Here is a 27,265-nt window from a genome sequence, read left to right as displayed (position 1 = left end):
CCATAATAGAGCAAGTAGCAGGAAAACAAAAGGAAAACGACGTGGAAATTTTCAGATTCGTGGTCAGTAGTTTGCCTGAACTCTGATAGGGAGGGTGACTCTCGTACCTGCATAATCATTTGACACAGGTCACTGTTGCCACATGCTCAGTTATGTGTTGGATTGAAGTGCAAGAGATTTGTACATCCAGGATATAATAGCCCCCTGTGTCAGCCCACAATAGGACTTCCCATGCTACACGTTTGTAGGGGTGTTGCCCCAGAGAAAGGGGTTGGGATGGGCCGATGTGCCAGCAGAACACATCCTGGGCATCGTGCATGTCTGATCCAGACTTGCACTCCCATTCCTTAGACACTTCACCTCAGATACCTGTTGCCAGTCGTGTGGTCTTCTGATCTAGGCTGATTCACGGTAGGAATGAGCTTATCTCACTTTTCCTGGAAGAGAACCAAAAGAACTAAACTTTAGGGCCCTGCAAGGCTAAGTTTTGTATATATAGTGACAAGAGACACAAGACAGCCTCTGGCAGTCAATCCGTACCTAACTTTTATGTACAAATCATGGCCCAGTAGGGTCACATTGAGGGACGGGTAAGTAAATATTCTGATTGTCTAAAGAGAGCAGTAATTTCTGGGTCTGTCATTGTCTCTGACTGAGCACACGTGCTGGCCCATGTTTTCTGAATTAATAAGATACAAGACAGATAAGGGTGGAGTTGATAAAAGGACACAGGAATTCTTTCTCCTTTGTAGTTCCGTGAGCCTTCTCAGAATATGGGTCCTACAATACTGGAACAACTTCTGTGTAAATGTGCAATACCAGCTGAAAGGCAGAAAGGCGTAGATGAAAAGGCACATGATAGAACATAAAAAGAATTTCTCCTCCTTGAAAAGATGTGTACAACGTAATGCTCCAAAACAAAACTTTAGTAAAAATTTTTTTACTGCGTTCCAAGACTATTGGTTTCCACATGAATATACATCATTAAAATATGTGAGAAAGCAATTTAGTGAAAGCAATTTCTGGGAAGGCTTTGTTAGAAGGTACAATAGTGAGCTCCTTCTAATAAGAAACTATAGTAATGGAATAATACATTCATCATAGGAAGCCATACGTGAGAATTATGTCTTGTGAGTCTGAGTCATTGAGTATATTATTTAATTACGAAATCAAGTCAAGTGTCCACCCTCATTGTTTTGTGTGATAATGACTATTACCTGTTTTTTAGGATGACTGATTTTGAAAGAACCCAAAGAGCATGGGAATTTCAAAATAAATTTTGGATTTTCTTTTCATTACCAAATGTGTCTTGGGTTTGGAATTTTAATTCAGTTGCTAGTGGTCACCCCTATCACCAAGATCCATTCTCTACCACCTCCCAGTAGATACTCTGTTATTGTTGTCATCGATGATGATATTCTGCCTAAAGGACAATAGAACAATCCGCAAAGCATTCTTAGCAAAATCAAGTGACCCTTTATAAAACGCTGACAGTTGCACACAGGCAAGCATGAGATGATTCTCAAGACTGAAACCTCCATGGATTCCCAAGTGATTGTACTAAGAGAAAAGTGCTCACGTGGTTATTGGTAATATTCCACTAATTCATAACACTTTATTACAATAAATCACATATCTTGAGAGCTGCACTAAGCACTACGCTATTGGCTTTACAAGCAATCTTATTTATTCTTCACAATAACATTGTGAAGTTGGTATTATTATTGTCTCTGCTTTGCAGATTAAAAAAGGACAAGGGTTGGAAAGTTAATTATTTTATCCAGTATTACATAACTGGTACGTGCTAGAATGGGGGCTCAAAACCAGCTTCCTCAGCCATAAGAGTCTTCAGTTTTGCTCCCTGAGATCCTACCTCCTTTTAATTTGGTCATTGCAGGCCCTGCTGTCAATGTGCTATCTTTTTTCTGGCTTCTCTTTTCTATTAAAACAAACAAAAAAAGGTTTTCTTGTTGACTGAGAGGTGGAGAAAGGGGTACTTTCATACATAATTACTAAGTGTGAATTAGAGCATCCTTTCTAGAAAATAGTTTGGCAATATGTGTCAAAAGCCTTAAAAACATATAAACTATTTGACAAAGAGATTGTACTTCTAGGAATTTATCCTAAGAAAAATTCTGGTCAGTGCTCAAAGATGTACATTTGAGAATGTTTATGGAGGCATTTCAGTAAAAAAGAAAGAAAGAGAGAGAGAGAGAGAGAAAGAAAATTAACTCTAGTCATAAATTATGGATTATAAATTATGAAATTAGAATAAATGCAAGCCATTAAATCATGATTGAACTTTATTGACATGAAAATATGCAAATAACATATTAATGCGGTAAAAGGGTCCCATGTTTATATGTATATGTGTGTGTGGGGGCATAATATACCTGAAAGGTTAACTCTGAAATATTAGGGGTGCTTGTCTCTGGGGAATGGGCTTAAGATTTTTTTTTACAGCTCATACACATTTTCTAAGTATTTAATAGTAAACCTGTATTAATAATATAATGAGAGGAGAACAGTTAGTATCTTTAAAACTGAAATAAATCATTGGACATTCAAAATGAAGCCACTTGTGTTAACTTAGGTTCAGCTGCAAGGGACGAGAAGCCCCAAATAAGTGGCTTCTATAAGATAGCGTTCCTTTCTCTCTCATATAAAGTTGGAGGATGTCATTCAAGGTTGTTACAGAGGTCTGTGTTGCTATAGATCCAGAATCCTTCTACCTTTTTTCTCCAACTTGCATCACTTCCATTCCCCAAATTGCCTCCTGGACTAAAATGGCTGCTGTAGCTCTAACTCTTACATCCATATTCCAAAGAGCAGGAAGGAAAAAAAATAGAAAGTTTCTGCTTTCATTTCATAGACCAGTGTATATATATAATTACATAGTCAAGATGAGCTTCAAGAAAGAGAAAGAATGTCCTTTTTTTTTTTTTTTTGGTGGCCATAATATTTTTCTTAGTTTGTAAGACAAGAAGAACAGATATGGAGGGACAGCTGGCAGCCCCTGCCCCTGCCACGCTCCCCTAAGGACTTCACCCTAGGATTCATGGCTCTGGATATCCCACCATGTGCCTCACGTAGCTACTGTTACATTAACCAATCCAAATGTTGTTGTATAATTCAGGGGACTAAAGAGAAATGGACCATGTTTGCATTTCCTTCACTTTATTTCACACAAAGAAGTGACCTTGAGAGAACACTTTTACTAACAATTAAATTGATTCATTTGATTTTAGTCTGTTGGAAAAAAAATCATTTCACAGAGAAAATTAGTCTGCTCCTGATGAAAGCAAATGTGTGCCCCAGGGATCCTTTGCTCCATGGTAAGAGAGTAGAGGGTGCTTGTACAGAGGGTTCCTACCTCGTGACTGGCGGGATTGCTTTTGTCTTTTCTCCTTAAAAAGAGACTCCCAGACATTTGACAGATACTTTAGATGAATGTTTGCATCTCAACCAATGTATGTATTCTCAGAATGAGCCTATTTGTGATGGATGTGCTTGATTCTACCACTAAACTTACCTTTTAAAATTCATTCTAAAGGGAATCAGAATCCTGTAAATGGACAGCTGAGAAGAACCATTTTGTAATTGGCATCTTGGATCAGAGAATCTTTGTGTAAATGTGCACCGCCATTTTGTCATTTTAAAAATACATGTATGGCCTATGAATTTTGGCATTTGTCACTCTCCACCTCCCTTATTTTATAGAGGGCACGTTTTCTTTCTGCAAATGATCTACTGCCTCTGTTACCAGGAGTTTGAAATTATAATGATAAATCCTAGGTAATGGGATCTTTGCATCATCTCATGTTTCCATCAACAGTTACCCTTTTGAACACAGACAGGGTCAGACGAACACAAAAGAAAATATATATTAGTGGGAAAATATTTATAAGTGGTACATGCTTTCCAGCGTAGTATATTATTGATAGATAACTAATTTTTTAAAATAAATCTATTTATTGATTTATTTATTTTTGGCTGCGTTGGGTCTTCGTTGCTGTGCGCGGGCTTTCTCTAGTTGCGGCGAGCGGGGGCTACTCTTCGTTGTGGTGCGCGGGCCTCTCACTGCAGTGGCTTCTCTAGTTGTGGAGCAGGGGCTCTAGGTGCGCGGGCTTCAGTAGTTGTGGCTCGCCGGCTCAGTATGCGGCGAGCGGGGGCTACTCTTCGTTGTGGTGCGCGGGCCTCTCACTGCAGTGGCTTCTCTAGTTGTGGAGCAGGGGCTCTAGGTGCGCGGGCTTCAGTAGTTGTGGCTCGCAGGCTCAGTAGCTGTGACTCGTGGGCTCTAGAGCGCAGGCTCAGTAGTTGTGGCACACGGGCTCAGTAGTTGTGTCTCATGGGCTCTAGAGACCAGGCTCAGTAGTCGTGGCACACGGGCTTAGTTGCTCCGCAGCGTGTGGGATCTTCCCAGACCAGGGCTCGAACCCATGTCCTCTGCATTGGCAGGCGGATTCTTAATCACTGCGCCACCAGAGAAGCCCCTAGATAACTAATTTTTAAGGTGGCAGAATATGAGTAAGGTAACCTACACATCCAGCAACCTGGATGTCTAATTCAATGACTGTCAGATTTTAGCATCCTGTACTATCCTGAATTTCATCATTTATGTCTTTTAAGCCAAAAGAAACTACTTTTTCCCTTCATAAATATGTATACATAAAATTTCTGCTGAGCAGATTAATTGTGGGTTACACAAGCTAATTTCACAAAGTCTTTTAAGTGATTTGTCATTCTCCTACCATTAAAATAACATTCCCGGACTTCCCTCATGGCACAGTCGTTAAGAATCCACCTGCCAATGCAGGGGACACAGGTTCAAGCCCTGGTCCGGGAAGATCCCACATGAGACAGAGCAACTAAGCCCATGCGCCACAACTACTGAGCCTGCAAGCCACAACTACTGAAGCCTGCACGCCTGGAGCCCGTGCTCCGCAACAAGAGAAGCCACCGCAATGAGAAGTCCACGCACCACAACAAAGAGTAGCCCTGCTCGCTGCAGCTAGAGAAAGCCCGCACACAGCAACGAAGACCCACTGCAACCAAAAATAAATTAATTAATTTAAAAAATAAAATAAAACAACATTCCCCTCCTTCCCTATGCTAAATGCACATTATATTATTTATCCTGGGAATATTTTTCTATTGGTTCAGTGAGAACTGTCTACTAAATAAAGATAAAAGTTTACCACTTTTTGTAAAAACACACCACACTTTGGAATTCTAATTTTCATTTTCTCTGAGATGTTATATATAATAATCAACATAATGGGGATAAAATACCTACTTCTAAAGTCTTGTGGAGAAGAATATTTGGGCAGTTATATGCAAAGCATAGGTAAGGCAGAAACGGCCTGATGCATAGCAAGTGCTCAATTAATACAAGCTATAATCTTTATTATGATTATTCACTTAAGTTTGCAGTGTCAAAATGGACATCATTGGAATGACTCATGTTCTAAATATAAAGCCATAAGAAGACAAATCTTTGATAACAAAGAAAACGTAAAAAGCTGCAGGCAAAGTTAGAGTTCTTGATGTTCCATCCTAAGTGTCTCTGACTCATTTCCCCTTTGTCTTGAAGATGTTTCACGAAGACGCCGCTGGCGGGTGGCTGCTGGTAGCCGTAGACGTCAACAAACCCCAGGGACGTGCCCCAGCTTGCCTCCAGGTGCGGTATGATACCATTTCTAAAAGTCACCCCCAAAGGTCTTTGATTTGATTTTATACGAGGAAATCTACAGCTCTCCAAGCTCTAGATCCACCCAAATTTGTGGGCAATATTACACTCCATCCTGTATTCCTGGGACCTGGCATCCTTTTTAGATACACACTAGGGATTTGGTAAATGAACGCACACAGGTAAAAGCAGGCCAGTGGTAATGAACTGATGAAGAATTTTGTTGTCTCATTAAACCTTGTAAAGGTATTCTTCTGCAAAGGCCTGAATTGCCTGGGGCTGAGGGCAGTCAAGATCACAATTCACTTACTTGAGTACCTCACCATGTACGCAGGAAGGAAATGTCTTGAATATGTAGTCTGTTGTTCTGTGTCTGCAAGCTCTCCGAGCAGCGTGGTATAATAAAGGCACTTCCTTAACAAAGTGCACCTGCAGCAGACACGAGGCGATGGGATTTCAGGGGAGCCCAAAGTCTTGGCAGGTGGCCGGAGGATGGGCCATGAGGTCTCTGGCCTGTGAACCTTGTGGACTTACCTTCTGCTCTGAGCTCCCCAGAAAACCTAATAAACTCCTTGTCTTCAGTGGACCACAGAGGCCTCTTCTCTTTCATGTGCCCCCTCCCTGCCCACCAATAGCAGTAACTCATTCAAAACAACATCACCTTAACAAGAGCGGCATCCCTGCCATGCCAGGGCTTTTTATATTTCCATTTCCCTCCTCTTGAAGGGTGAAAACTCAAGCTGTCCCATGTTGGGAGCAGAAAACTGATTCTTCCTCCTGGAGAGTTTTCTTTTCTTCACCCTCTTTCTGTTTTCAGTTGTAAATCCTCTTCCTACAAGGGGACTGCTTCTTAGAGTTTTTCATACCCCGCCCCCCCCTATAATTTGGGGAAGGGTTTATCACCTGCTTCAGGATGAGAACACATCTTCTGTCTTTCTTTTGGATCTTTCTCCAGGTGGGGACTGGTGCATTTCAAGGATTGGTACATAAGTAGCAAAATACTGTCCTCTGAACCTCTCCTGTGGGCTACATCTATATGGTTGTTTAATCATATAGTTATTTGTTTGTATCCATTAAAAGGGTAGAGCAGAAAAAGAGGGAGAGTTTACAATGAATACTGATACCATTAAGTACTATTCTGTGCTTCTCTTTCTGTCGTATATTGGATGGTGACAATGCCGCTAAAAATTCAACTTCTGTAGCTACCTCTACTACTACGGTTACTGTCATAGCAACAGCAGTGACAACCATTGTAGTAGCAGCAGCTTCTTGCCTAAAAAGTGCTTTTACTTACATTGTTCATTAATCCACCAACTGATATTTACTGACACAAAGATGGTCCTGAGCAAGACAAGCCCAGCCCCTCCCCTCATGGAGCTTACAGGGTACTTCGGGGAGGGAGGAGAAAAACTTTGAAGTAGGACTCACAGGAGTGATGGGCACTTGTTAGGAGTAATGCAGGACGCTATGGGAGCATGCGATTTGGAGTCCACTCTCCTTGTCTGAGAGTCAGGGGAGGTCCTCGTGAGGTAGTGGTACTTAAACCGAGACCGAAAGCATGAGGCAGGGAGTGAGGAAGGGTGAGACTCAGTACAGCCCTGTGCTGCGGAAAGATTGGCATCCCCTATCGGCCTTTGTAGAGGTGAAGTGGAGACCCAGAGGGCCACCTGAGTCTCCTGACCTCAAACAAACGGAGAAACCAGGACTTGTACCTGGTCTTCTGGTTCCTGGCCCCATGCTCTATCTAGCTGAAAAGATAGGCCAAGGAAACATTCATTTGTAATAGAAATCAACGATCAGGCCTGTTAGGAGTACCAAATCAGGGTCTTCCTATGCGCCAAAGGCATTGCTTAAAATTTTAGTAAATGCTTGTTAATAGATGCCTCAAGATTGCAGTCTGGAATTAGGAAGCGAGCCTCTATATCAAAAAGATTTGAGGGGCTTCCCTGATGGCGCAGTGGTTAAGAATCCGCCTGCCAATGAAGGGGACACGGGTTCGAGCCCTAGTCCGGGAAGATCCCACATGCCGCGGAGTAACTAAGCCCGTGTGCCACAACTACTGAGCCTGCGCTCTAGAGCCCGCGAGCCATAACTACTGAAGCCTGTGCGCCACAACTACAGAAGCCCGTGTGCCTAGAGCCCGTGCTCCACATCAAGAGAAGCCACTGCAGTGAGAAGCCTGCACACTGCAAAGAGTAGCCCCCGCTCGCCGCAACTACAGAAAGCCTGCACACAGCAACAAAGACCCAACACAGCCAAAAATAATAAATAAATGAAATAAATAAATTTATTTAAAAAAAAAAAGATTTGAGATGGCAAGAGCTAGATGGCAATGAAGGTGTGATGGAGGGGACAGCACGGAGCAGGGACATAGGGAAATAAAGGTCAGCAGAGGGGGGTGGATGTTAGGCTAGCCGTGTGTGGATGTGGCCTCTGGGAGACGTGAGTATTAGGCACGTATGGTGGGTGTGGCAGCATGCTTGGTAAGTTGTATGTTTGATGGTACATGTGGTTTGAGACAATGGAAGAAGGAAGGCAGACAATTCAGGATGAGGCTCCACGTAGCTCAGCGTCCCATCTTTGGTCCTGATGCTTTCCAGAAAGAACTGATCTATAAGAGTACATATGAAAATTGGGATGGCCAAGGGGTCACCTCTTTGTATTGGGCATGACGTGAGCTGTAACTAAAGAAAGAGAGTACATTTCCACATCTTGGTGAAAAATGAATTAATTATTAATTTATTAAAGAGAAAGAAAATAAATAAAGAAAAAGTACTGAAGATACAATGGTCGTGAAATACTCACTTGGCTCTTACTAATGATTAATGCCGTCTAAAACTAGGTAACAGGAAAATTTTCATCTGAAACATACCTCACTCACTGCCTTGGATTATAATATCTCACTCAAAGACAAAGTGTAGCATATATTACTCCTTTTTATTTTTATTCTTTCTGTTTGTTTGTTTTCTTTTTTATTGAAGTATAGTTGATTTACAATGTTGTGTTAGTTTCTGGTGTACAGCAAGGTGATTCAGTTTTATATATATATATATATTTATATATATATAAACATATATATATATAAACATATATATACACATATATTCTTTTTCACATTCTTTAACATTATAGGTTATTACAAGATATTGAATATAGTTCCCTGTGCTATACAGTAGCTGTATATCTATTTAATATGTAGTAGTATGTATCTGTTAATCCCAAATTCCTAATTTATCCCTCCCCTGCACCCCCTTTGGTAACCATAAGTTTGTTTTCTGTGTCGGTGAGTCTTTTCCGTTATGTCGGTAAGTTCATTTGTATCATTTTTTTAGATTCCACATATAAGTGATATCATATGATATTTGTCTGTCTCTGTCTGACTTACTTCACTTGGTATGATAATCTCTAGGTCCATCCACGTTGCTGCAAATGGCATTATTTCATTCTTTTTTATGGCTGAGTGATATTCCATTGTATATATGTACCACATCTTCTTTATCCATTCCTCTGTTGATGGACACTTAGGTTGCTTCCATGTCTTGGCTGTTGTAAATAGTGCTGCAGTGAACATTGGGGTGCATGTATCTTTTGGAATTAGAGTTTTCTCAGGGTATATGCCCAGGAGTAGGATTGCTGGATTATATGGTAGCTCTATTTTTAGTTTTTTAAGGAACCTTCATAGTGTTCTCCATAGTAGTTGCACTAGTTTACATTCCCACCAACACTGTAGGAGGGTTCCCTTTTCTCCACACCCTCTCCAGCATTTATTATTAGCAGCTATTCTGATGATGGCCATACTGACTGGTGTTAAGTGGTACCTCATTGTCGTTTTAATTTGCATTTCTCTAGTAATTAGAGCTATTGAGCATCTTTTCATGTGCTTGTTGGCCGTCTGTGTGTCTTCTTTGGAGAAATGTCTATTTAGGTCTTCTGCCCATTTTTTGGATTGGGGTGTTTGGTTTTTTGATATTGAGCTGTATGAGCTTTTTGTATATTTTGGAAATTAGGCCCTTGTCGGTCGCTCTTTTTATTTTTATTTATTTTTTATTTATTTATTTTTTTTGTGGTACGCGGGCCTCCCTCTGCCGTGGCCTCTCCCGTTGCGGAGCACAGGCTCCGGACGCGCAGGCCCAGCGGCCATGGCTCACGGGCCCAGCCGCTCCGCGGCATGTGGGATCCTCCCAGACCGGGGCGCGAACCCGGTTCCCCTGCATCGGCAGGCGGACGCGCAACCACTGCGCCACCAGGGAAGCCCCCTCTTTTTATTTTTAAAATGAGCAAAATGTGAGTGTGTTCTTCTAAAATGACTTTTAAACTGTAGAAATAAAATAAAAAGTAAGAGTTTTGCTTTAACTTCTTCTAACTATCCTCCCTCATTCCACTTCCCAGAGGTAACCTAGCGGTCAGCGTTAGAAGCCAGTCTCCTAAGACCCTTTACCCCTGAATTTAAACATTATATCTCTTCTGTAAAACAGCATTTCTGCCTCCCAGAGGCCCTGTCATTTTCACATAGTGTTTCCTCTTTCTAGAACACTCTTCTCTCCCACTCAGAATTCAGAATTCAGCTCAGATGTCACTTTCTTAAGGAAGCCTTCTTCGTCCTCAAAGAAACAGATCGGGTAGCCCAGTTATATGTGCCCATATCCTCCTATGCTTTTCTTTTGTGTTTATCATAATTTTAATTTAAAAAATTTTAATGGTATAATTTGTTATTTAGTGTCTGCTTTTCCAACCAGAGGAAACTCCATGACAATAAGAACCATAATGGTCGTGGTCAGCATGTGAAGTAAATACATCTGTGTTTAGAAATGTAGTCTTGGGAATAACAGTTGAAAAGAATCAAAACCAATTCCTACCTACTAAAAAAGTAGAATTGATAGGAATGAAGCATTTGAACCGCTGTAATTAAACTGAGTTAGTGATTTGGCCATTTGTTGAAAAAGATTGGAAGAATGAGGTAGAAGCAGTATCTGAGATGGTAAACGGGTGACCGGGAGTCCCCATTTGGGTTTTAGGAATTATTGATTTTGTCTTGAAAATGGAACTTTGTTTCCAAATTTGACCCCAAGTTTAAAAAGCAGAAATTTCATATGAAAACCCGTATATCGTACTGCTTTTGTAAAATAGAAAGATCTGGCAACACAGGACCCTCACTCCCATGTGGTGTAACTGGCTGGAGCTGGGCGGCGGCCGCCGCATTGGGCATTGTCTCTCCAGTTTCCAGAAGTCTCCCAACAGTCCATATTGTTGTCCTGACAGCACTGGGAATGTGTGTTTTATTTATCCACAGATTCGTACCGTCACTTTCCTCAGAGTAGCAAAGTATTTCTCTTTGCCCATCACTCTATGGACAGAAAATAAATAAATAATAAATTCATAAGTGCACACATATATAAATACACACGTAAATGCATGCATGAAGGAACACATTGTTTGCAAGAAGAAAGGAGAAATGAACCTAGTTCTTTGTAGAAGTGAGGGTGGTCCCTGTGTGTTTAGTACATGACTCCGGGTCTGCTTTTCTCATTCATGTTACCTGCTGGGTGTCAGGAGGCCTTTGTTTGGGTGACCCATGAAATAAGTTACAGAAGCGTGACTTTGTAGTTTACAAAGATGGCGTAAGGGTAAGTAGTGCGTGAATTTCCATTATTCCCAAAAAGTCTTCCCATAAGTTTTATGTCTTCATAATTTCAAACTGTTGAAATCTTAACTCAGCATAAATGGAGACTGGCTCAAATTCTCTTCTAAGTGAAGGACATTTAAAAATCATCTCTGTCCTTGTTTCAGGTGAAATTGCTTCGCATTGGCTTTCTTCACTGGTATCGTGTCTTGTATTTGTACTTTCTTTTCTGCTTTCTGTATCCTTGTCTAGTTTATTGGTATACGTCTGTCTGTCTTCCCCACCATCTATAAGTAATGAGGTAATTTAATGAAATATGATTGACTGATGTGGCTTAACTTTCCCCACTACTGTTAAACTAAATACATGTGACTGGTGCTTCTGTGATTCTGGGTGTTTGATGTATAATACTTTATTTTTTTCCGCTCTCTCTCTCTGTATGTGTGTATCTATCTACCTATTTAAAAGACATATGTGTGTATATGTATATACACATTTTTTTACATTGCATGAATAAATCTATCAGGATTTTATATATTCCAGTAAGCAGTGATTAGGATCTAAGCAATAGGAACAATTTTTTTATTGTTTTTATTAAAAAAAAATGTTTCCCCACATCCCTATACACATTTTACCTTATTTCAAATGTTGCAATATTTGTGGTATTTCTACCCCCTCTTTACATATGTTGATTAGGGAGGTATCAGTTGAATTAGGGACCTTAGAGATCTTCTCACTGTTTTACAGAATAATAGGCTCTATAGAGCCATTTATCAAGGAAAAAATAGGCACCTTTGGTCTGCAGTTTGAAGCCCTACAAATTCCATTCTGTGTTCTGAGACAAATTATAAATATAATTATAGCTATAATCATAATGGGAGTCATATGCAGGCATACAGGAAAGGCTTCAATCTGGGGCCCTTAGGGTGGTCTTTTCTGTTTTTATAATGAGTGAGAATACATATGCGTTCACACTGCACTTCACAGCCACGAGTTTGGGGCAGGTGGACAAGCAGAGCTGTCTTACTGACCTAGTAGGTTCTGTGTGGTGAGCTCTCTGATGCCACTTGTTGGACTTTTTAGTTAATTCACTTAATGTTAAGAGTTAATTTTGCCAGGACATTTTTCAGGTTTATTAATGAAATTCATACCACGTTTAGTAAGGAAATTAGTCACGATCTAAATCTATGCAATTCCTAATAAATTCATTCCTAAGTTAAGGACAAGTAAGCGAATGTCCTGTTGCCCCTGAAACATGCCACCGTCCACTTGCCAGTCACCTTGCCTGGAACGTCTTTCTGCCTCTGTCTATCCGCACTTCCCTGCGCTCTGCTGAGATGCTCGTTGTCTGGGGTCCCTCCCCTTCCTGCCTTCAGTCCTGGCTATGGAACGTCACTTCCTGGCTGGAAGTGATGGAGAACGTGAATAAGCCAAACACCGCACCTGGTTTCCTTTTCTTTTTGTGCTACAACTGCCTCCAGCACAGACTGCTGGACTGTGCTGACATGACTCCCCTACCTCTCATGCTTTGCTTCTGCAGCTGCAGACGTCCTTGCTTCATTCTGTGAGGTAATTCCTGGGACAGCATCTTTCCTGAGGGAGAATAAGTCACACGATTGCAGCCTCTTAGAGAACAGGCTTTGGAGACGGCCATATTTCAGCTATGCTACTTATTCTATGACCTTGGGCATATTTCTGTAAATTGGGGATAGTATATCCTTCCTTGGCTTGTGAGAATTAAGTGAGTATTTACGTCCTAGTCAGGAATTATTTTATTGCGAGGATCAGACCGCATAAAAACACAGGGAGTGTTTATTGCGAGTATAGTCAGAGCTGCCGGAGGACTGCGCTTTCTTTGCCCTTCTCTACTGTCTGTTTGGGCCACGTGATGTCTCATCTTTGTTTCTTTCTGTGCACTTGCCTCTGTTTTCTCACCATGCAAACTAGCTTCCTTCTTTTTCTTACGTTTTGCCCAAATATGGCAGATTCTGACTGAGTTTGGTGACCTCCCATTTAAGGGTTCTAAAGAGATTCATCAGAAAACATCCAGAGGCGAGTGTAGAGCTGGGAGAAGTTTCACCAAAATGGGAGATTGGCCACAGAGGCAGGAGGTCATGGGAAGTGAATGGAAACAGAGTAGGTCCATTTCAGCCAAGCACTGGGCTCTCCTCCAGCAGGAGCTCAAGGTAATTTTCCTTCTTAATCCCCTCTGAAAACCCTGCTTCCATTTCTGTCACAGGAGCCACCTACTCAGCGCTCTTCTTCATGAGCTCCATGGGGTGAGTGAGAAGGGACACGTAACTTTGATCCCATGGAGCAGGGGGGACTTGACCTCGGGGTTATAACTCAGGGATCGCTTTCCCCAGGAAACCATCAGGTCTTACAGGACTTGAGAAGTCTGTTAAAGGCTAAATTGGTTATTATGGTCTGACCTGAAGTTCAAATCACCTGTAAAATCGTTTCTTTGGAGAAACACCCCATAGTTTCCATGAACTACTTACAAATGAGTAATTTGTAAATTGGAGCCATTTGACAGTATAATGTTCCATCATTTCCTCACATTAAAAACATTATGAAATAATGTACTGATAGAAACACGGTTAGGAAGAATACCTCGGTATCCACTCTTAGAAATAACGATAGCTACATTTACGGACCGCTTGCTATGTGTCCCGCACACAGTGTCTTAGAAGTTGAGGGTTCTGATCACCGATTCCAATGGAGTGGGGGAGGGGAGAGTTTTCTCACACCACCAAGCAATTTTCCGACACCAGCTGAGTACCCTAAATTCAGCCCAAAGGTTCAGGGCTCCGTCCTACAAGACCACCCCCGCCACCTCCTTTTCAGGTGTCACCTGGGCTTCTGACCAACCAGCTCTAGTTGATCGTTCCAGTGACCTCCTCAGGTTTGAATAATTTGCTAGAGCTGCTCACAGAACTCAGAAAAATATTTTACTTACTAGATTACCAGCTTATTATAAAACAATGCAATGAGGGACAGCCAGATAGAACAGATGGCACAGGACAAGGTATGGGGAAGGGGCACGGAGCTTCCATGCTCTCTGAGAGACAGTCTGCCAACACCTCAGCATGTTCACCAACCCGGAAGCTCTCTGAGCCCCGTCCTTTTGGGGTTTTATGGAGGCTTCATGGCATGGACAGGGTTGATTAAATCATTGCCAGTGGTGATTGCTTCAATCTCCAGTCCCTCTCCTCTCCCCGGACTTTTGGTCCCAACCCTCTGATCCTTTGGTTGTTGGCTCCTTTGGTGACCAACCCTTATCCTTAGGTGCTTTCCAAAGTCACCTCATTAACATGAGAAAAGACACCTTTATCCCTCTCTCATGGGAAATATCAAGGGTTTTAAGAGATCTGTGGCAGGGACCAGGACAAAGACCAGATACGTATGTCTTATGATAAGTCAAAATATCACAGAGGTATTAAATTACTTAATGATCATAACATCATAAATGTAGGTACTATTATGATCTCTGTTTAACAAATGAGAAGTTTGAGGCACAGGGAGCCTAAGTAACTTGATGATGGTCACATAGCTAGTTACTGAGTGGGAATTTCCTCGCAGGCAGTCGACCTCTTGTTTTTAACCACTTCATCTTCATCACTGTATGTTACCCTACTACAAAAATATTTCCATTTATTCACTTACTTGTTCTGTTGACGGCCATTGAGGTTGTTGTTTATTGTTTTGCTCTTGCAGACATTCTGAGAGCCTTCTTGTCCTCTCATTCTTGTGCACACGTGTAAGAATTATCTGAGCATATATAGTTAGGAGAACAATTGCTCGGTTAAAGGATATGAACAAACTTAGGCTTTATGGGAAGTTCCTGATGGCTCCCCCGAGGAAAGTGCCACTTTTTACTCTTAGCAGCAAGAGTAAGAGTTCTCATTCTTTCACATCCTTGTCCACACTTGATGTTATCAGACTTTTACACCTGATGGCATGAGATGATATATCATGATGTTAAATTTGAATGTCCCTGATTAAAGCCTATGGTTGTTGAGCATTTTTTCATATATACATAGACCACTTATATTTTCTATAGATTGCTTATTCCTGTTTGTTGCCCATTTACCTGTTGATTTTTCCAAATGATTTTCAGAAATTCTGTGAGATTCTAAAGGGCATATCACTTCTACCTAACTGGAAAGACATTAAAATATTAGAAAGGTAAATCCAAAATATTAATACTTGACCTATGTATGCACATTTTACACTCTACCATCTTCAGGCAATAATGTAATTCTTTTTTTTTTTTTTTGGCGGTACGCGGGCCTCTCACTGTTGTGGCCTCTCCCGTTGCGGAGCACAGGCTCCGGACGCGCAGGCTCAGCGGCCCATTGCTCACGGGCCTAGCCGGACCGGGGCACGAACCCGTGTCCCCTGCATCGGCAGGCGGGCTCTCAACCACTGTGCCACCAGGGAAGCCCAATGTAATTCTTTTATGTGGTGCTGCCAAAACCATTTAGAAATTTTCTTTAAGTGTGTCTTTAAGTGTGAGTTTCAGCAAAGGGAAGAGTTACAATCGACTCTTTTAGCATCAACCGGTTACTTAGCTGTTTAAACTCATTTTAGCATAAGCAACAGCAGCGCTGAAGAGGTCACCCTAATGCATGATCAATAGAACACGGCTAAATTGGAACCTCATTCCTGGGCTGCTGCTGTGATGAGCCGTTTTTCTCCTGCCTCTCAGGTAGGAGTTTTCATCTCTTGACAGTTTGACAGATGCGGCTGCACGGCTTTGAGCCATCTTCCAACACACACCCAGTGATCTATTGTCTTGAAGAAAGTCAGTGACAAGAAAATTAAAGTATGCCTGAGACCTGGCCTCCTTGAGCTCAATTTCTCTCTGGTAACATCCCATCGTGTGCCTCCTTCTATAAAGAACAGAAATAATAGGCTTTTACCATAAGTAGGTCAAACTGTGGCAAAATTACTACTATAGTGTTTTAATGCTTTTTGAGAAAATTTCCATGGAAGGCGAAGATGGGAGGAGGGGTAGATTGTGTGAAATGTGTATTTCGAGTGACAAGGTGACATTCTAGGCACTTCTTAAATGTCTGTCTTCTTAATAAACCTTCCCACAAACTGGCAGATAATTTCAAGACTCGATTGAGCCCAGGGGAACATAGGTTCCATGTACAAGCAAACCTCTTCCATCCTTAAAGACCCACGTGTGGCCCAGCTAAGACAGTATGGCCCAGGAGAACCTCGGGCAATTGGCGAAATCTCCCAGAGACCCAGTTTCCTGACCTGAAAAGTAGGGATAAAAATATCTCTCAGGGGTTGGTGAGAATTAGAAGTGAGGTACATCAAACACCTAGTGCTGTGTGTGGGATGCAGCAGGTCACCCAGTCCGCAGAGATGATTGTCGTTGCTCTTAGCATATGGGTCTCTCCTAACGCTGTTCACTCTGCGTGTCCTACTCAGTTCCAGAGAGTCAGCTCTCGTGCACACGCATGGTCCAGTGGTGTCACAGCCCTCCCTTCTCACTCTGCTTCCTGAGTCTTCGCAGTGTGTTTCTAAATGTCCAGCGGACACGTTCCCAGGTGTTCTCGTGGACACGTCACCCCTCGCCCACCCGTCCCCACATAGACATCAGGCTTTTCCTGCATCTCCAGAAACCTGAACGCCAACCTATAATGCACCCCTCTTGGTCCTCCCCAAATCTGATGTGTCTTCAATTCTGTCATTAATTCCGTCTTTTGAATTTCTCTGAATCATCCGCTCCGCCCCATGCTAAGATCCCCGCCCTCAAAATCAGATCAAATCTTCCACAGACCAGTGATCGCTGACTCCTTGATTGTATTTGGTCAGTTTCTCTCTGCTTCCAGCTGCTTCCACTCTAACTTTCACATGATCAGCGCTTAGCAGACATTTGGGGGGGTTGTATGTGAATGTGCACATGTGCGTGCTTTCATGTACAGAACTACACAACCTCCCACACGGCAGACACAAATTCTTACTGTCCCCTTAAGCGGATGCCAACGATCCCTTCTCAAAACAAGCTAGTCTGAGATCGTCTCAGCTGATCACGGCTGGGCTCACTTTTGATCTGAAGTCAGCCAGCATCATCAGCTAACTCACCAGCCCTCATCTCTGCTTCCAGTCACGGCTCACTATTGGGATAGAGGGGATGACGGCCACCATGAAACAGACCACCCTGTAGTGTTAACGTGGTGGTTCAGGGCTCCAAGAGCTGCAAGAGGAAGTCACAACTCGCAAGTATTTTCCAAGTCTCTGTGTATATCGCTTCTGCGATGGTCTCACTGACCGAAACAAATCACATGGCTAAGTTCAGAATGAGAGTGGGATGGGAGAGCACTGCCAAGGCTGTGGATGCAGAGGTGGGTTCAACTGCAGGCAATTTCAGGCTCCGCCACATAGGCTAAAGGGAATTCAAACATCACTGTCTTAGTATTACCATCAGCCCTTAGCCGCATTTCTCTTCCACCGGGCATGTTTTTCTTCCTGTTAAAATCTAGTTCACATAGTAGAGTCAGGAATTTTGAAGAATATTAACAGAAGTCATAGATATTTGTGGGCAATTTATGATTTAACATCTAGGCTTACTCTGACAGAGTGATATACTCACAGCAGCCAAGAGACGAAAGCGTCTTACCAAGCCCCTCTTCCTTCTTCCTACACTTTGACTTCTGCGTGGGTGTGGGATTCTCTTCCCCAGTTTACTGTCCAGGAAAGAAGCAAACCAGTCAGGGCATGACAGTGGGCATGGTTTTCACTGGTACCATAGATGGTCAGTACCTTTGTGGGAAGTCACTTGTGGATTTCTTTCTGCCCTGGGGTTCTCCAAGGACATGCAGCAGGCAGAAAGAAAAAGCAGAGTTTTTCAGGATATCTAATGGTTCTGTTTTCGGTATTGCTATAAGGATATTTCCTGTTTAACAGAAATTCTTTGTATTAGACAGAAGTATTTTCTGTATTGATAGTAGGAGTAAGAAATATCTGGATGTCTTCTAAATAAGGGAAGGGAAATGGAGATTTATTTTAGGTTTTGTGCCCTTTGGTCTTTTACATTATGTTCTTGTTCTTACGCTCATGGCTCACATGCAAGATGGTTTCTGAGAATTTCATCTTGTAATTGCATTGTTCTCCAAATATGTTTATTTTGAAATCTAATTAAAACACAACTTTCTGTACATGGCTGATACAGTGTTCAGTGCATGAAATCTGTTTACCACGGTAGGGTATTTTTTTCACTCAAGCAGCGATTTAAAGAAAGATTTGCGTTCTGAGCTGTACTGTTTATTATCCAAATTTATCCTTATTGTGGCCTCTTAAGCCACAATTTTGATTTGTTAGATGTTTGCATGCAGAGCCTTCAGAATCTATAAGGCACTATTCTATAGGAAAAATTACTGAACAAATTAATAGGAAGAACTCCTGTGAAGTACTTAAGCATTCATACCACTGAAAATGAGACACCTTAAGACCTTTTTGAAAATCTCTAAATTTTCCTGGTCCCTTTCAAGATCACTTGCATCTTCCACTTGATTTCTCCTCTTATACGTTTGTACCTTCCCATAAACAACTGACTGTGTCTCTACCTTTAAATACCTTTTCAAATACAGCAATAATAATAAGAGTTTGGGAGTGTAAGATGCCAGCTGTGGCATCTATACTATTTAGACTCTATCCTGTTTAGACTCTGTACTAAATAGTCTCATTTATATCATGTTCCAGCCTAGAGATGTAGATGTTATTACACCCATTTCCCATATAAGAAAACTAAGTCACAGAGAAGTTGAATCGGGTACAGAGTCAAGATTTGAACCCAGCTCAGGCTGCCTTCAAAACTGACATTCTTTTACACCACGGCGATCTTAGACCCTTCGGTGAGGAGCAGGTCACCTTCAGCTTTCAAATATAGGGTCCCCAAACTTACACCCTCTGTTAAATCACAAACACTTGCCATGGGAGCTGCTTCTTCTTTAATACGTAGGCGGAGTCAGCTGCATTTTGACTCTGCCTGATAGGAGGCAGGAGAGCATTTGCTTTGGACTCAAAACAAATGAGACTACTTTCTAAGTCTGTGAACTTGGAAATCGATTCATCCTTCCCTGCTTCTCCATAGGTGAAGGGATAACAAATGCACCTTTGTCACAGGGTTGTTGAGACTAAGTGAAATTTTTACACCAGCCTGTGATATGCCTGGAATGAGGCTTTTGGCACAAACCAAGCCCTCAAATATGAGCTCTTATTTTGATAATACCTTTTGTCGACATCAATTTGAATTGAGGGAGGATCCCTATCCAGGTTTGGCATAGACTTCTGTCTTTGAGAGCATTCCTTTCACGGTAGAACTCAGAACTAATATGAAGAAAGGTGACCTTTCCTGGTCTTCCTTTTTTTTTCTTTTTTTTTTCGGTGGAACCCTTTGATCGGGTAGAATTTTGTAGCACTGGGCAGATGTCTGCGGTCCTGTTTCATAGGAGATGATTTGAGCGGGTGTATGTCAAAATCAGCAACAGTGCTTGCTTTAGTTTCCTATTGCTACTGTGACAGATTTCCACAAACTCAGCGATTTCAAACAACACAAATTCATTATTTATGGTTCTACAGGTCAGAAGTCCAAAATGGGTTTCGCTGGGCTGAGATCAATGTGTTAGTAAGGCTGTATTACTTCTGAAGATTTTAGGGAAGAAACTGTTGCTTTGCCTTTTCCAGATTCTAGAGGCCACCCGCATTCCTAGACTTTATGAAAGACTTCGTGCTGGTATCTTCATAATCCTCTCCAAATGGTTGAAAAACCAACACATACTTTTGTCTCATGAAGCCAGACTGGTTTAATTGATTTTTGATCTTGGAGTTGAAGGAGGCAGGGGGAGGTGGGCATCCATTTTTGTGATGATGTATCTTAATATAGTGCCATAATATGCCAGCCAGTATTTGTTATATGTTTTAGTCAGTGATTACAGGCTTTTAGAATCATAAAATTGTGAATGCGTAAAACATTTTATAGATCACCCAGTTTAACCTGCTACTTAGGAGTTTCCTCTACAACAGAGCTTCTCAAACTTTACTATCCACATTAATCAGGGCTAAAGATGCAGATTCTGATTCAGTAGGTCTCTGCATTTCTAACACACTCCCAGGAAGCTGCTGGTCCAGGGACCACACTTTGAGTAACAAGGCTTCTGAGCATTCCTGACATTGCTGCCTTGGGGATGATTCTGCTATAGTCTCTTCTTCATATTTTGATAATTCCAACTGTCACATACAGAAATCAGTAGGTCTTGGATCAAAGCCAAACTCAAAACATGTGCAAAATTTTTCTGATGGTTTAAAAATATAAATCAAAATGACATTGCAATTGAAGGGAATTTTTAAATATCTAATGTGTGTGCAGGATTTGAAAGTCTTATATTAAATATATCTATAAATATATAGATATATACACATATATAAAAAAAATATACACACATACATGTATACATACATATATGTATGTGTGTTTATCTATATAGCCTACATCCATATTAAATCATACAATTGTGAACATCTCAAGTTATATAATATTTTGTGGCACTTACAACTTTAACATTTTCCTTTACATTAATTTTTACAACAAAATGAAAAATCGCGGGGTATAAATTTGGACTGTTCTATAGATGTAAGCGTGACTCTGAGTGTAATGTTGCCAGCCGTTCTACATTAAGGAAGCCTGTAGCCAAGTTCAAACATTGGTTGAATTGGATTGAGTTGAAGTGGTCTATGTAGCTAGCTCTACCTTTAAAGCTAAAGTTACTGGTTTTATTATTTAAATTTGGCTACTGCACATACTGATTACCTTAATTCTTATTTAATATTTGAAAGTTATTACTTTGGAGAAAGTCAGCCGAGCAATGGTGATTATAGCATATCAAAATCCATTGTAAGTGATTATTTTAATGACTCTGTACCAACAGGGACACGTAGACATTCAGACAAAAAACAACCTAATGATAATGACAGCACCAAAGTGAAGCTGTGACAGTTACAAAACCAATTTAAAAGTTTTTTGACAGCCATGGCTAAAAGCTTTGTTTGGACCTTTCAGTAATAACAGTTTACTTAAGACATAAATCCACAGCTAAGGAAAATAGAAAGTTGTGGCTTTTCTGTCATGCGGATGAAGTGGAAATCAGTTGAAATGCTTTTAATAGAACATTATATTGAAAAGAGTATAGAAAAGGAATAATAGTTATGGAATTTAACTCTCACAATGCAAGAAAGACTAAATAAAAATTCTAATGAGGATAGAAACTTGGCCACTGATTTGCTTATCTGCTTTATGAAGGTCAGTGGTTCCTGCAAGCAAATTGATGTACATTTAAATATGTTGATTGACAGTTCTGGAACTTGGTTTTGTATTACCCATAAAATAAAGTCAAGGGCAAATAAATGGATGTAAGAATGCATCAGTAGCCATGGTGACACACAGCCTTACTAGATATCTGCTTTTCCAATGGCTCTGACATCTCTCACATTATTAGACTTTATTACTTTTATTTATCTCACTTGGTTCTGGACTCAGATATACAACATCATTAATTCTTTGACCTGGTGCAGATTATTTCTCATTCCTGAACAGAAAAATACCTCATTCACAGAATTGCATTTTTTTACTGCAAATCTTAATAGAACATTTATAATATGCAAGCGCTGATGTAAGAGCTTACAGATATTTACTTGTTTATGATAACAACTTTTAGAGTAGCCAGTGTTGTCTCCATTTTCCTGATGGGAAGACTGAGGCACAGAGAGGTTTAAGTATCTTGCTCAGGGCCAGAGTTCGTATGTGGTAGAGTTTCAGCTCCACGCACTTTGGCTCAGAGCCCGTGCTGAATGTGCGTATGTGGATGCAGAGAGCCAGTGGTGGGCTCAGAGGCATGCTTTGCCTCTTTTTCTTTGCTTAGGTTCTGCTTTAGTTATGCTCTTTCAGTTGCAAAGACCGAAGGAGTCTCAGGTCGAGATCAAATAGTGTCCGTATGTGTCTGTAAGTACTAAGAACAGGCGAGACCCTGCTTCATGGTGGCACCAGTCCCTGGGCGGTTGGCGCCAAGGGATGTGATTCAGTGGTTTGTTATGTGGTCAGCCTCTCTCTCCTCCTTCTGCCCAGGGCCTTCAGCTTCCACCCTGTCCTGTTATACACTTCCTACCCCGCAGTGGGCAGGGGCTCCCAGAATGGACTTAAACAGACATGGGTACAGAGCCTGGCTCTGCTGTATACTTGCTGTGTGGCCTTGGACAAATGACTTAATCTTTCTGAACTCACTGGAAGAAGTGAGTATCCCACTGTGTATATGGTGGAGATGAAAAGAGATGAAATAAATAACAAACTTGTAGTATTCGATACGTGGTAGCTGTTAGAATAATAGTCATTTTTTTGGAATGCCTAATTATTTCACCTCAGTGTAGGCAGCAGACCTGGACCAGACTTGGGTCCAAATTGTGGTTCCATCTTCAACACGTGTGTGACAGAGAGAAAGTTATTTAACTTCTCTGAGCCTCAGTTTCCTTCTCTATAAAGTTAGAGTAACTTCCTAGGGCCGTTATGACATTAAATGAGTTAATTTATGTAAAGCACCTACAACAGCTCCAGGCACATAATAATTATAAATATAGACATTAGCTATTATTAGTTGTACTATAATTTTCAATAGGGTACAAAGTTCCAATATATAAGATAAATAAATTCTGAAGGTCTTCTATGCAGCATAAGTACCTGTAGTTGGCAATACTCTATTGTATATTTAAAATTTGCTAAGAGGATAGATCTTCTGTTGTGTTCTTACCACTAATAATAATAATAATGGAGTTGAAAGGAAGCTTTGGGAGGTGACGGATATGTATATGGCCTTGATGATGGTGATGCTTTCATGGGTGCATTTTTACCCCCAAGCTCATTGAGTTGTATACATTCAATATGTACCACTTTTTTTAATGTCAACCATCCCTCAATAAAGTGGTTTAAAACATAGAGAGTAAATTATTAAAAATAGTAATTTAAAGAAATAAATAATTTACAGAGGCAATAAATTTAAAAATAAACAGATCTTAGGTTTCTCCCACTTTTCTGCTTTTATGATTATCTCTAAAATGCTTTCCTCAGCAGTAGCTCTTTCTCTTAACAGAATAAAGCAATACTTGTTATGTGGTATCAGCTTTCCAAAAATAATTTCTGCATAGAGTCAGTAGTAAGGATAAAAGCTTCCTAACTAATCAGTGAAAATTAAGATATAGGCTGTATACAAGTTGAGTGAAATGTATTTTCAGCTTTTAACCAAAAGTCTCTGAAACTCTCTCCCCGGGTATTTTTTAGCTGCCTGCAGAAAAATGATTCCTTTGCTCACACTATATAGTAACATTCATCAAGTTATCTTAGAAGGACTGTTCTGGACATGTGGTTGCCAAGGGGCAGGGGTGTGGGGGAGGGAGGGATTGGTGGTTTGGGATTAGCAGATGCAAACTATTATAGAGAATGGATAAACAACGGGCCCTACTGTAGAGCACAGGGAACTATATTCAATATAGTCAATATCCTGTGATAAGCCATAATGGAAGAGAATCTGAAAAGGAATGTATCAATATATGTATGTATAACTGAATCAGTTTGCTGTACAGCAGAAATTAACACAACACTGTAAATCAATTCTACGTCAATAAAATAAATTTTTTTTAAAGAAGGGCTGTTCTGCACAGCAGCATATCACAAAGATGTTGCAGACCCAGGCCTAAGCACATAGTTCTGTTGAATCATGGGTTTGTTTCTTTGTTAAGAGTTCATCCGTTTTGCGTCCTCAGCAAATGATGCGGTCCTCCGTCTTCCACATGTTCATCCTGAGCATGGTGACCGTGGACGTGATAGTGGCCGCCAGCAACTATCACAAAGAAGAAACCTTCAGAAGGCAATACGACGAGTTCTATCTTGCGGAGGTAAGCAGCTCACGGGGTGCAGATCACTTCTCAAGGTAGACGAAAACCTCGGCTAGTCAGAGCACCTTTTTTAAATGTGAAAATTAATTGTAGTTTGTTAATCACTTGACCTTGACCAAAGCTGATTCATTGTCTGCTTGGGAGATGTTTCCCTTGGTCACCGTGTTGCCTGATTTGTTTCCTGTCACCCTGGGCCTGAGTGATCTTTCCCACAGTGTGTCCCGTTGCCACGGTAACCTTGCCCTGGGTGTTACTCTGGCCATCTTGCTGTTTTCCTATCAACCTCTCATTTTCTCTCCTTTGTCATGTTGTGTTAGTCTGTTTCCTCCTAAGTGTAAGCAAGCACAGATTCAGAATATTATAAATGAGCAAGTCAGCTCAACAGTACCAAGGAGGGGGCTGGAGAGAAACTGAAAGATTTCTGTTCTAAAAATCTGAGGTGTTGCAACCTGCACTAGAGATGTCCAGTCAGGAACAGGCAGGGTTAGTGATTAAATTAGCATCATCCAGCACCCCACATCCCATACCAGAGTTTTGTAATAGACTTCTTATTGCTGGGGTAACTTTGTTAATATTTGATTCTTAAATATTTTTTAATGATTTCCAGAGACCACTACTTTTTTTCATTGTAAAAAATTATTTCTAAAATACACCTTAGAATTCATTGGTTATGTATTTATGTAAGAATTGACAGACAGCTCTTTCGAAACCCATTCATCATATAAGTGAGGAATGCATATCCAGCTGTGCTACACTTCAAGAAATCCAGTATATAAAAAAGACAACTGGACTTCCCTGGTGGTCCAGTGGTTAGGACTCCGAGCTCCCAAGGCCGGGGGCCCAGGTTCAATCCCTGGTCAGGGAACTAAGATCCCACATACCACAACTAAGCCCGCGCTCCGCAAGGAAACAGCCTAAATAAATAAATATTTAAAAAAAAAGACAACTTAAAAAGCAGAAACATCGCAATGTGATTATTTTTATTACAAAACCACTTTTCATATACAAAATCAATTTGCCTTATAGTTGAGTTCTCTTATATATGCAGAATTCTCCCAGTGCATTTAAAAATGGATTTGGGGGGCTTCCCTGGTGGCGCAGTGGTTGAGAGTCCGCCTGCCGATGCAGGGGACACGGGTTCGTGCCCCGGTCCGGGAGGATCCCACATGCCGCGGAGCGGCTGGGCCCGTGAGCCACGGCCGCTGAGCCTGCGCGTGCGGAGCCTGTGCTCCGCAATGGGAGAGGCCACAACAGTGAGAGGCCCACGTACCACACAAAAAAAAATGGCTTTGGTTAATAAAAAGCCAATCCACCAACACATCAACTTTTCAGGAAAAGAATTGATAGTATACAGCTATTGAATATAAACATCTATGTGGGTATCAAGAACCTTTTAAGGAGTCACTTATGGATTCCCCTCTTGTGGAGGTTTGTTTCCTGTAAGAAAATATCATTAGTATTAGACTTTCACTGTAATAGAGTCTCTGTGATGTGACACTGCCTGATAGCTGTGTTGTATATGGAGCTTAGAGTTTAGCAAAAATATAGACAGTGAACAATAACAACGTTTTATGCTGTGGAGAACAAATGACAGGGGCTCATGAAGAAACTATGTCCAACCCAACACCTGAAAAATGGGTATAATTTTGCTGCAAATCCAGCACAGAAAGCATGGCTTGTCATTGAAAGCAGAGGGAGACATGGACCAAGAGTCATCCTTGCAGGTGAATTTCTAACACAGGGATGGGACTTTAAGGAATTCCAATCAGGTCATTTCCGTCTGTCCTGTGAAGTAGGAAGCGAGGTCTCCATCCAGCCTGATGATGAGACGGTAAAGTGGGAAGCTTGTGGAGAAGAGAGATAGGACACGGGTAATGTGGAGAATGCAAAAAAGCTAATGAATGTTACATCGAATGCAGCCCTGAAGACTGAGACTACAAATTTATAGTGATGCCAGTTGAGACAGGCCTGTGACTTCTTTCGGCCTTTCGTAAAGGGGAGAAAGGCAACATTCAGATTGATCCAACTCTAGAGCTTTTTCAGTCTAGTGGAGCTGAGAGACAAGGGATCAGGGAACATGGGTGGTTGGCAAAGGAGTTGAAATGATGACCCTGTAGTGTAGGTTGGATATGAAAAGAGGAAAAATAAGAGGAGAATGAAAGAGTAAACCTGAAGGATCAAGGGTCTCCAATGGTCAAAGAACAGGTATAGTTAAAGGGATGGAGTAAGAGAGCTAGAAGGTAAGGTTGTGATCAGAGAGCGGGGTGCAGGATTTATATTTCAGAATAATTCTGGGTAACTAAATACAAAATGTAGGGTGTTCTGTGGATGTGGGTGGCTCAAACGTAATGATGGAGTCAAGGCAAAAATGGCAGGGAACTGTCAGGGTATGGTGTTGGCTAAATCTTCACGGTGACACACGTCATTGAGCGTGAGGCCAGTTCTTCTGGAAAGGAGTGTAAATGGCACTTGGGAGTGACTGACAGAGAAATGAATAGAGATCAATAGAGGGCCCTCTATTGAGGGCATGGGGAGAGTGTGGGAGGGGGTGTTTTCACCTGACGGGGTACATCTCAAAGGGGTGTGGAGGAGTAATGGATGGGGCATCTCTTCCTCATCTACACATTGTCCTCCGTGGGCCACACGGGGCATTGGAGCATGAGTATCCTTTTCTAGACAGGGCAGTGGTGGGGGGTGTCATTCATTTGGGACAGGACCGGTAGAGACAAGGATGGAAGAAGCAGACTCTGTGCTCAGAGATCGAGAGTGAAGAAGAAATTGTTTAACAGGGAACGAGAAACCCAAAGGTTAGTTAAAGGCTCTGGGTGGAATGAGGAGGGAAGATAGGTGAGGTGGAAGAATTACACACTAGTATTAGAACCAGAGGTAAAAAGGCTGATGACAGGGCTTCCCTGGTGGCTCAGTGGTTGAGAGTCCGCCTGCCGAAGCAGGGGACGCGGGTTCGTGCCCCCCCTGGTGGCGCAGTGGTTGGGAGTCCG

The 27,265-nt window shown here is 41.5% G+C and overlaps 1 protein-coding gene across 6 annotated transcripts in view; it reads left to right on the top strand.

Annotated features, from left to right (window-relative positions):
* NALCN (sodium leak channel, non-selective) overlaps positions 1–27,265 on the top strand; it is a 318,984-nt gene that overhangs the window by 98,142 nt on the left and 193,577 nt on the right. For 5 of the 6 annotated variants that reach the window (XR_003682527.2, XM_028497339.2, XM_028497338.2 and 2 more), the window contains 2 exons: positions 5,594–5,680; positions 24,135–24,266. Coding sequence is in view for 5 of the 6 variants with exons in the window: in XM_028497339.2 (XP_028353140.1) it covers positions 5,594–5,680; positions 24,135–24,266 (219 nt within the window). In the remaining variant the exon portion in view is untranslated. Of the gene's footprint in view, positions 1–5,593; positions 5,686–24,134; positions 24,267–27,265 lie in introns of those variants that run through there. The other variant, XM_028497341.2, reaches the window with a different exon arrangement.

Source organism: Physeter macrocephalus, chromosome 13, assembly GCF_002837175.3.
Source record: "Physeter macrocephalus isolate SW-GA chromosome 13, ASM283717v5, whole genome shotgun sequence".
NCBI classification, from domain to species: domain Eukaryota; kingdom Metazoa; phylum Chordata; class Mammalia; order Artiodactyla; family Physeteridae; genus Physeter; species Physeter macrocephalus.
The sequence above is the reverse complement of the archived record's forward strand: the minus strand, read 5'-3'. Positions and strand labels throughout refer to the sequence as shown.